Source organism: Camelina sativa, chromosome 14 (genome assembly GCF_030686135.1).
Source record: "Camelina sativa cultivar CO46 ecotype springtype chromosome 14, ASM3068613v1".
Classification (NCBI taxonomy): Eukaryota; Viridiplantae; Streptophyta; class Magnoliopsida; order Brassicales; family Brassicaceae; genus Camelina; species Camelina sativa.
The window spans coordinates 13,296,859-13,308,225 of NC_141893.1; the positions used below are offsets into that span (position 1 = coordinate 13,296,859).

The 11,367-nt window shown below is 35.8% G+C and overlaps 1 protein-coding gene and 2 pseudogenes across 1 annotated transcript; all 3 read right to left on the bottom strand.

Moving 5' to 3' along the window:
- Window positions 1–287: 287 nt before the first annotated feature.
- Window positions 288–2,740, bottom strand: LOC104741491 (sodium/calcium exchanger NCL-like; annotated as a pseudogene).
- Window positions 2,741–3,679: 939 nt separating this feature from the next.
- LOC104741492 (sodium/calcium exchanger NCL-like) lies at window positions 3,680–6,133 on the bottom strand. Its single transcript, XM_087485836.1, has 8 exons — window positions 5,740–6,133; window positions 5,462–5,643; window positions 5,317–5,374; window positions 5,040–5,221; window positions 4,816–4,955; window positions 4,483–4,737; window positions 4,104–4,404; window positions 3,680–3,994 (listed from the first exon to the last, which is right to left on the bottom strand). The coding sequence occupies exons 1-8, from the start codon at window positions 6,131–6,133 to the stop codon at window positions 3,758–3,760; spliced, it is 1,749 nt and encodes a 582-aa protein (XP_087341962.1). The 3' UTR covers window positions 3,680–3,757.
- Window positions 6,134–8,972: 2,839 nt separating this feature from the next.
- LOC104743596 (sodium/calcium exchanger NCL2-like) lies at window positions 8,973–11,253 on the bottom strand (annotated as a pseudogene).
- Window positions 11,254–11,367: the final 114 nt, after the last annotated feature.

The window sequence follows — 11,367 nt, forward strand, 5'->3', positions numbered from 1 at the left end:
TATGATCATAATGTAAAGACCTCGAGGTTTTTGAACATACAGTATAGAATAGTAAAGATTTTTTCTGTAAAAAAATAAATAATAATAATAAAGATTGACAATCCAAAGACCGTACAAGTGAGACATACTTAACTACAAAAAAATCAAACTTTAGTTTACAATCTCCAAATGTTATGCAACGATTTATAACAATATATAAATTGACTTAGCACATGCACAAGTATTATAACTAAGTATTAAAAGTTATAAGAGATCGGGAACTGGTTCTTTGTGTTACAAATTCTTGTCTACAGACTTGAGAAATGAAGATAGATCAAGAGAAGAGAGACAAAGTAAAGAGTAAAGGCCAGTAAACATATCCAAAACGGGTAAGTCCTTCTCACGGTATGCCTATTAGAAATCCAACAATCACAATAATGAGAACTTCAGTAGAATAATCCCAAGTCAATTCTCTCGCGTATACAATCGCCAGTATACATGAAATTCCAAGAAGATTGTTCATTGTAACATCACTATATATCTGCAAGGAAAAGAAAAGGTGGAGAAAACTCACTAACTGTAAGTTTTAAGTTTCATTAATTAATGAAGTTTGAACAAAACTAACCTCAGAGAATGTATCTGATGTAATTCTGGCCTTGTCTTTCTTGCGACAGAAGTGAGCAGACAAAGCATTCTTTAAGTTTCTAACCAATGGGATCACTGCAAAGACGACATAGAAGGAAGGAACTCCAACTGATACGGACAAAATCTCAATGTTCATCATGAAAGGTCTTGCAAGGAACATGACAATCATGATTCCTACAATGACTTCAGTGGAAGCTTTTAATGTTCTCTTTGAGAAAAACTTAGCAAAAAAGCTTTCTTTTGCTTGTTCCACCTTCAAGACCCCAATCTCCTGCAATTGATTTACACTAATCAGAAGAAAACCTAAATGGAATCATTCGGATGGAAGATGTTAGTTATTACTTACTGAAGGGTTCTCATCACTTTGACACGTGGGGTTGTCAAAGGTGAATTTGTAATGTTTCAACCAGTTAGCAATTCCTAGTTCGAATTCACTCTCGTCTATTTCACCGTCTTTGTCTCTATCGAAATACTCAAGCAATGTAGTAGCAAGCTCATTTGCGTTACACTTCATTCCCCCCAATTTCTCAAACTCAACCCTCATGTTTTTTAACTCAAGAATCTGTATCTTTCCATCTTTGTTTACATCAAGTTTATCGAACAATCTACAATAAGCGGAATAAATGTTAGGATTCCACATCGGAAGTTTGAAGAGACCTAGAGCTCATAAAACTCAGCAAGAAATTAACAGTTGTTGCTTAACCTTTTCAAGCTCTCTTTACTTAGTTGTCCATTTCTCAAAAGGGTTTTAGGTGAAAAGCTCTGCAAATGCTTATGAACTTCTGACATGAGCTCAAACCTCGCGTGATCTAAGCTCTTCTCCTGCTCCACTTTATCAAAATACTGCGGAAGTTCGACAAACAAGACTAAAGACTAGGCAAAAATGAATAAGTCAATTTTGGCAGCTCATAAGATCATACCGAATAAGTAAAATAGACAACAGTAGCAGAAGCTGAGATTATGAGAGTGATCAATCCGATAAGGTCCTTCCAAGATTGTGAATCAAACATCTCTGAAAATGTTACGATTATGAAGGGCAGTATTGTCAAGAGCATAATCCCTGCTGCTTTTGCGTTCTTAGGATCTGCTTCTACGCTAGCTCCTGTAAACAACACACCCCAAAAATTATAGAAAATTTATCCCAATGGATTTAACAAAGAAAAAGACAAAGTTGACCAAACGTTGTGAAAACTTAAAAACGAAAAAAAATGTTGTGAAACCAAAACGATATAAAAGGTTTGTGTAATTGTTATTGCTTATGGATAATAATTATATTCATCAAGGTTCAGTTTTAATTAGAAAATGGTATAAGAAATTAAAATATACCAAAAAGGCTTTTCAAAATCTTCTTTCTGGAATGTCTTCGACTTGGAGACCGTAGAGTCTGTACGAAATTGAAAGTCATTAGAGTTTACTAAACGATCTCATGCTTCTACGGAACTAACAAGGAGAAATTAAAAGATCTTACAGGAGTCGTTGGCTCCTCGACCTCATCAACTTTTCGATCAGAACCAGACAAACCAAAAACAACACAAGCTCCCCATTGAATCGTCAGAGCAAACACAGTATATCCAACTGTAACTCCAAGGGTATTACCAACCATCGAGTTGGCCTTTTCTCGTGTTCCCATCAAACCAGTCGCTGAGATCATTACCACAAGCTTGTTTAAAGATCATACATTATAGTAGTAAAAATATTCACAAGAAGATGAAATGATTGATTTCTTACAGAGAATAAGTGCGATTCTTGGGAACATTCTAAGAAGAGGGAAGACGATTCCGCCATAGAAACCGACCTCGAAGATGAGAAAGAGCTTAGACCTTCCTTCAGACAAGAAGTATTCACCGATCATCAAGAGACAACCAAAGGAGAAAACTTGAAAGACATATCCTCCAACATTGTCTGCACATGGAAGAAACCCGTAGACATGAATGCACGCGTTGTTGGAAACGCGATTCGGCGGATCAAGACTGAGAGACTCGTAACTTGATCCGTCTTGGACTCCATCGGAGACCAAGGTTAAGTTTTTCTCAGAGAAAGAACTCGGAACACGACAATTCACACCAGAGGCTAAAGCTAAAGAGAGAAAGGACAGAAACAGAACAAGACGTGCCATAGAAGTAAACTTAAAACAGAGTTTTTAATGAGCAGTTTTGTTGTATGCGTCTCTTCTTACTTGAACACAAAGAAACTAAGCGAAAAGTAATCTTACTGTAGCAATTTCAATTCATCACCTTAATCCCAAATATAATATATGACTATATGAGAGAGGCCAACTGGCCCAAGTTATCCAGGTTAATTCCCTACACGGAATTAAATTTGAACATTCACAACCAATATAGTATGTTTGATTAAGAAAATACAAACATTCTAACGTTAAATAAACCTATGTCAAATATAACAGAGAAAACCCTTGAATTAAGGTAGTAGAGCCAAGAATTGAAATTGTCCTAACTGCCATCTAAAGCACTATTACCGTTGTACATAAACGGAAATGAATGTCTCAAGTTTTCAATATGTTTAAATCAAACATAAAATTAGGGTTTTAAGATACTATATGTAGTATATAGTATTGTGTCTTTGTTCAGGAAACTTAAATTTCATTCAACCAAATGCGGATACAAATCATCGAAAAATACAACAGTGGCTGTTTAGAGGAACATTGACCGTATCAGAGTTACTTGCGCGGAAAGAAAGTTTCCAAATCTTCTCCCTCCTTTCTGTCCATCCTTTGAGCTCTAAGTTTCTTTTAGTTTTTTTTGTCCTCTTGTTGTTTGTCTTCTCCTTAGTTCAATTCATACTCTAAACTCCTCTGCTTCTAGGTACACCTCCGATCCAAAGTATCAAAAGGAACAATAATGCATGGAAACATCTCTTAGGAAATGTCTAAATGCAATTCTAAAATGATGAAAAAGTGTGGAAAACAAACTTGAAAAAGGCTAAACATGGGACATATCAAAAAATTTATATATTTCCCATTTAGCATCAAATAGCTTATAGACATACAACGCAGACAAAAAAATTGAAATACATAGTGGATTGGGATCAAAATAGGAAAAATATGAAATCGTGAGAGAAGAATTCTTGGAAAGGTTCACTGCTCATTCATTGAAGGTGGAAGTTTCGTTCTTGTCTAGAGAGTTGAATGGAGATAGATAAGGACAAGGGAGAAGACGTAGAGAGCAAAAGCCAAGACACTTATCCAAAATGGATAAGTTGATCTCACATAAGCTGGTACCCCTATTATGAGGCCAACAATCACAATAATGAGAACTTCTGTTGAGTAATCCCAAGTTAAGCCTCTCAAGTACACAATCGCCAATATAATTGTAATCCCCAGCAAATTGTTTAATGTAACATCTCTGTATATCTACAAAAGAGAGACACAAAACTCAATTACTTTTGAGCTTTGATAAAAGCCATGCAGATCAGATAATATTTGATAGTAATTAATTAATGGAGTTTCCAATAAAACTAACCTCAGAGAATATATCGGATGTGATTCTCGCTTGGTCTTTCTTGCGACAGAAGTGAGCAGACAAAGCGTTCTTTAGGTTTCTTGCCAAAGGGATCACTGCAAAGACAACATAGAAGGAAGGAACTCCAGCTGATACCGACAAAAGTTCGATATTCATCATGAAAGGCATTGCAAGAAAGCTGACAATAAGAATCCCTATAATGACTTCAGTGACAGCTTTGAAGGTTCTCTTTGTCAGTAACTTAGTAAAAAGACATTCGTTTGTTTGTACCATCTTCAATACTGCCTCATCCTCCTGCAATTAAACACTTTCTCGATTTCTTAATCTGATCATCAAGCAGGTAAAATTGAATCGAGAAGAATAATGTAGTGTAATTACAGCTTGGTACTCTTTTTGTGAATCGGTGCTATCGACGGTGAATTTGTACTGTCTCAGCCATTTTTCGATCCCTTTCTCGAATTCAGTCTCATCTATCTCACCATCTTTATCACTGTCGAAATCAGCAAGCAATGTAGTGGCAAGCTCATGTATGTCACACTTCATTCTCCCCAACACCCCAAACTCCACCGTCAGATCTTTTAGCTCTGAAACTTGAATCTTTCCGTCTTTGTTGACATCGATTTTTTCAAACAAACTGCATAAGTAATAAACCAGTAAGCTAAGAATACAATAACAGAACAAAAATAACAATGATAAAGTGGATATAACACACCTCTTTAAGCTCTCTTTGCTTAGTTGTTTATCTCTTATAAGGCTTTGAGGGGCAAAGTTCTGCAAGTGCTTATGAACTTCTGACATGAGCTCAAACCTCGCGTGATCTAAGCTCTTCACTTGGTCCGCTTTATCAAAATAATGCCCAAACAAAAAAGGTTAAAGATCCAAGTAGGCAAAAAAAGAAAAAAAAAATCTTAGATCATTTTTGGAGAAGCCACATACCAAATAAACAAAGAAAAGAACAGTTGCAGAACCAGAGAATAAGAGAGTGATCAAAATGATAGAGTCATCCCAAGATTTAGAGTCAAATGTCTCTGAAAAGGTGACCAAGACGAAGGGAAATAAAGTCAAGAGCATAATCCCAGCCGCTTTCTTGTTCTTAGGATCTGCCTTTACGCTAGCTCCTGCATAGAAGAAACCACACAAAAACAAAATAGTTTAGCGCGTAAGATTTGAAAAAGAAAGAATGAGAAAAACTGTAAGAGATATTTAAACTCACCAACAAGTTTCTTAATAAGATTGTTCCTGATACCATTTCGTCTTGGACTCTTTGTGCCCTGTATCAAATTATACAAATCACTTCATGATACTATACACTCAAAAGAGACAAAGAAGTAGAAGAAGAGGAAGATGATGGATCTTACAGAAGTTATACTCTGGACTTCTCCATTTCCTATGGACTGATCTGAGCTCAAACCAGGCAAGCCAAAGACAACACAAGCTCCCCACTGCACTGTCAAAGCAAAGACAGAGTATCCCACAGTAACTGCAACGTTATTACCCACCATCGAGTTTGCCATTTCGCGGCTTCCCATTAGTCCAGTCGCTGTAACCAAAACCCCAAATAAGACATGCATGATGATGGTAAGAAGTTTCGTAGTACTCAAATATATATGTATCCAGAAGAAGAGAGATGACTTACCGAGAATAAGGGTGATTCTTGGGAACATTACAAGGAGAGGGAAGATGATACCACCAAAGAAACAGACTTCGAAGATGACAAAGAGCTTACACCTTCCTTTAGACAAAAAGTATTCACCGATGATCAGTAGACAACCAAAGGAGAAAACTTGGAAGACATATCCTTCAATATTGTCTGCACAAGGCAGAAACCCGTAGACATGAACACAAGCATTCTCGGAAGAGAGATTTGGCGGATCAAGACTGAGGAACTCGTTGCTGGATCCGTCTTGGACTCCATCGGAGACCAAGATCGAGTTATTATCCTCGGACAGAGAACTTAAAACACGACAGTTCACTCCAGAGATCGAAGCTAATAGAGGGAGAAAAGACAGAAACAGAGCAAGACGTGCCATGGAAGTAACTTGAAACAGAGTTTTTAATGAGTCGTTTGGTTCGATCCTTCTCTTCTTACGCGCATATAAATATACACACACACATGGGAACTAAGCGATGAGTAGCTTCGAGACGTTTTTTGTCGTAATAGAATAAACAAAGGTTTAAAAACTTATCTTAAAAAAATTATTGAGTCAGATTTTCAAAGAACGTGAAATGAATTATTAGCATGTTATTCTTATTTCAGTTTTGTATAATGTAAAGAGCCTCGAGGTTTTTTGAACAATATGATACAAATATAGAATACAGAAAGACTTTTTTTTCAAGATCTAAGGAAAGACTTTTTTTTTTAAAGATTGATAATATTGATGAAGCTGAGCTTAATATTTAAAAACTTGGCTTCCTTAATTATTTCTAATTAAAGAAACGGGAATGGTACACCTCTCTAATTATTATTAGCATGTTATTATAATTATATAGGCTTTATTATCACAAATGTATAGACCCTTGAGTTGTTTGAGCATATAATAGAAATATAGAATAATATAGACATTTGCTGTAAAAAAAGAATAACAAAGACATTTTATGCCCATGCCTAGTTGACAATATTGATGACACTATGAAAACTTGATTCATCAAAAACTTGGAAAAAAAATTAATAATTGACTCAGCAATTATTAAGTCTGATTTAAATATTTCTTATTAGGAGGAGGTAACTAATTATATGGGCTTATGATCATGATATAAAGACCCTCAAGTGTTTCTGTAACATATTAATTGAATAAAGAAAGACTTCTAGTGATGTTATTAAATTGATGAAACTAGGGCTTCGCATTCGGTAACCTATACATAGTGGCGTTATAACCGCTAGAAATATTAGATATAAACTAATATAGAAATATAACATAATGTTTTGTCTAAATATTTTAGTTATTTCTGAATGTAGTTTAAGCATTATCTAGTGAAAATAAATACACAAAATTTTAGACAATCGATTAGCGCCTAGATTTCTTCTTATCAATGGAAATGACTTTAAACAAAAACATCATGCATGCTCGACATGAAATTTGAAGAAGACAAAGAATGAAGGGTGCAAATGGTAGCACTAAATTAATAAAGGAAAATAATTGTTCTAATTAAGGTATTATTTAAATATATATAGTAGTTGGAATTCAATGACAGAGTCAGTATTGATTCGAACTAATAGTGCACAAATTATAGAACATATATAATTTGATGATTCGTTCGAAAACAAATTAGCGTGAAAAGGAAAAACCATATAAACAACCGTATAAAAAAACATATAATAACCATTTGCATTCATTGTCTTCTCCCTAATTCGTCATTCTCCCTTGTTATAGGCGAAGTCTTCAGCAGATGTGAATTTTAGCAGGTCTTTATCTCTACAAATTAACAGAGAGCTCTCATTGATGAAGAAGAAGAAACTCCTCCTACTGATCCCAGGAAAGCCTCCCTACTAGAGGCAAAGAGAGAGGCAAAAAGATTAGTTGAAAGAAGACTCCAAGAACACGAAGAAAAGATTGGTCGGAGCTTAGAAGATTGAAGAGAAGAAGATGGTTTTTTGGTTTCTGTTTCCTTTTTAAGCCTTTTTGTATAACAATCAAATCAAAATCTTTTTGGTGTCACTATATTCACAAGAAGAGAGATTACTTAAAGAGAATAAGGGCGATTCTTGGAAACATTACAAAGAGAGAGAAGATGATACCACCAAAGAAACCGACTTCGAAGATGACAGAGAGATTAGACCTTCCTTTAGACAAAAAGTATTCATCGATGATAAGTAGACAACCAAAGGAGAAAACTTGGAAGACATAGCCTTCAATATTGTCTGCACAAGGCAGAAAGCCGTAGACATGAACACAAGCATTCTGGGAAGTGAGATTTGGCGGATCAAGACTGAGGAACTCGTTGCTGGATCCGTCTTTGACTCCATCGGAGATCAAACTCGCAGTGGCGGAGACAACGTACAAAGAGGGATGTCAATTGACACCCATGACATTTATATATTTTTTTAATTATAGAATAAATTTTCTAGATAATTTGATGTTTTGCTTTAAAATATTCACAATGACACCCATGTTATATGATCTATTCATATCTCTCTTGACACAATGCATATTTATTTTGCCACTTAACCATAATGCTCTTTCCATTTTTGTTGACCAGAAATCTCTATAATATCATTTTTTTCATTATTGTAAAAAAAAATCTGAAATATTCATTGATATATCATTTTTTTCTTTTTTTTAAGACACATCTTGATTTAATTAATATTATCCTCATACACGTAACTAAAGCACAAAAAAGGGTATTTTTTATTTTTTTTTGCGTAGGGCACTTGTTAATGTCGGGCCGGCATGAATACACCCTTAATATATTGGTTATAATGTTCTATGACTGTTGACTAGTTAAATTAAGATTGTTTCAACACACTTTTAATTTCCTACTTTAAAGTGTGAATCAACCAACAAACTTCATTATACAAATTATTAAGTTCAAAAAAAAATAACACTGAAAACTTTATTATACAACTTTGAACCTTATATGTCAATGTAGAAACCAAGGCCAGATTTGGTTTATCAGAGTTGAATTAGACATGTCACATGACAACCGGGTCTTAGAAATAGAAGTTCTATATTTTCTTAGAAGAACAAGTACCGTACTAGAGTTACTTGCGTGGAAAGATAACTGTGTATCGATGTACAAAGATTTTGTTTTCTCTGTAGTTTTTTTCCTTTACGATATGAGACATTGAAATGCATGCATTGAAGACAATCATAAATGGACAAAGCAAGAAGCAAGGAAACAAAAGACAATTACACTCTGAGTCTCACTGTCTCAGGAATAGCGGTGAGCTATGAGTATGAAAGGGATAATGTAAAAACCGAAGGCTATGAGGCTTGCCCATAAGGGATAAGTCGAAGTAATAGAGGCCGGTACACCTACTATCAGACCGAAGAACACAACTATGAGAACTTCTGTTGAGCAATTCCATGTCAATCCTTTCGCGTACACGATAGCTAAGATGATCGACATCCCCATCAAATTGTCCATTGTAACATCCCTATAGATCTGAACCCGAAAAAAAAAAATCAAGATTCAGCGCAACAAGATGATATGAATAATATGATGTGTACCTGTGAAAACGTGAGAGATGCTGCTTCTTGCTTTTCTTTCTTGGAACAGAAGTGAAGAGGCAAAGAGTTCTTAAGGTTTTTAGCCAACGGAATCACTGCGAAAGCGACATAGAAATTGAAGGGGCTCCAGCTGATACAGACAAGAGCCCGATGTTCATCATGAAAGGCATTGCAAGAAACACAACAATTAAGATCCCTGTAATGACTTTAATTGTAGCTATCAGCGTATAAGCAACACTTTTCTTCTGCTCTTCCACCTTCAGACTCGGAGAAACAGTTTCCGACTACACAGCATTTTCAGTGTCTTGAAAGTCAGAAAACGGAGACCACATAAGAGAAATGGAACAAACAGAATTATCTTCTTTTGTAAAAACTTACAGCGCAAGGTACCAAACCGGCCTTTCGTTTTTTCAGCCATTTAGTGATTCCCATAGCGAATTCATCCTCGTTTACCATACCATCGTTATCGGTATCAAACTCTTGTAGCACATGTTTCGCAAAGCGCATTCGTATCGCATTTCAATTTCCCAAGTTTTCCAAACTCCACAGTAAATTCATTTAGTTCAGAGATTTCAATCTTCCCATTTTTATCCTTGTCAAATTTATCAAACAAACTGCAGTTTTAAAATCAGTTAGTTTGCTATTAAAGAAAACAAGAAACCTAACAACAACAATTAATCAATGGTTTACTTTTTCAAGCTTTCCCTGGTGAGTTTTCCATCTTCCAAAATGCGTTTAAGTGAATATCTCTGCAATTTCTTTTTAACTTCAGACATGAGCTCAAACCTCGCTTTGTCCAAGCTATTCTTTTGTACACTTGTATACAAAAGCTGCAGAGAGATCCATAAATTCCAAAGATCAGACACACGATATTGAGCTTAACAAGATATGGCTCTAGAGTTCTAATACATATGTATACCGAGAGAGCCAAGAGCAAAAGAGTTGCCGAACTTGAAACTATCAGCGTCATTAGAACAATAACGTGTCTCCAAGATCGTGAATCAAATAGCTCTGAAAGTTGCACAATGAGGAATGGTATTAATGTGAGAAGCATGATTCGCGCGCCTTTCTTGGTTCTTGAATCTGTTTCCACACTTGATTCTGCAGATTGAAAAATAATCCGAAGAAGGGTCATAAATCTGCAGAAACTACCAAAAACAATATTAATTCACCGTCATGTTACCCACCAAGAAGTCTCTTTAACAGCCCTGGCCTTGGCTTCGTTGGATTCTGTAAGAATTTGTTACATACCAGTTTCCATCAGAGTATCAGACCATGAAATTGTTTGCTAAGTTTTGGAACTTTTGAAAAACTTGCAATATTTACCTTTTCCTTTTGAACCAGTTGATCATAACCAGTATCAAAAACTCCCGTAATACCGAAAATGATACAAGCACCCCACTGAATTGTCAGAGCAAAGACCGATGATCCAACCGTTGCTCCAACGAAATCAACAATCATTGACTGAGCAACGTCAGGGCTTGTGGATAGTCCATTTACTAAAAAGCAAAACCATTATCGGAATAAGAAATACACAAATCAAGGATCCAAGAATTTTGAAAAATGCTTAAAGAGTGAGACTTACCGAGCATAAGGGCGATTATAGGGAAGATTTTAAGAAGAGGGAAGATGATACCGCCATATAAACCGACCTCAAAGATATCTAAGAGTTCTGCTCTTCCTTTGGACAAAAAATAATCCCCGACAATTAACAAAGACCCGAAGGAGAAGACTTGGAATGCATAGCCAATGACATTTTCTGCACAAGGAAGGAATCCGTATACGTGTACACAAGCTTCTCTGGTTATAGATTCGTTAACCTTGGGAGGTTCAAGACTGAGAATCTTTTCTTGATTGTTAAAATCATAAGAGACCATCAATATCGGGTTCTTCTCAGACTCTGCAGGGCCGAGAACACGACAGTTCACACCAACGATCGAGGCTAGAAAGAGACAAGTCAGGAACAGAACCAGTTGTGCCATTAGAAGGAAACTGTGTGTGAGAGAGAGAGGAAGTATGTGTGTTGACAACGAGACTCATCGGCGAATGTATATAAATAGATAACATGGAGGGAGGCAAGTTGAATTAAGAATATT

Coding starts and splice junctions, on each gene's coding strand:
- LOC104741492 (XM_087485836.1), bottom strand. CDS start 6,133: ATGGCACGTCTTGCTCTGTTTCTGTCTTTTCTCCCTCTATTAGCTTCG. Junction 5,222..5,316: donor TCTTATTAAGAAACTTGTTG/GTGAGTTTAAAT, acceptor TCTTCTATGCAG/GAGCTAGCGTAAAGGCAGAT. Junction 3,995..4,103: donor CATCCGATATATTCTCTGAG/GTTAGTTTTATT, acceptor TCTCTTTTGTAG/ATATACAGAGATGTTACATT.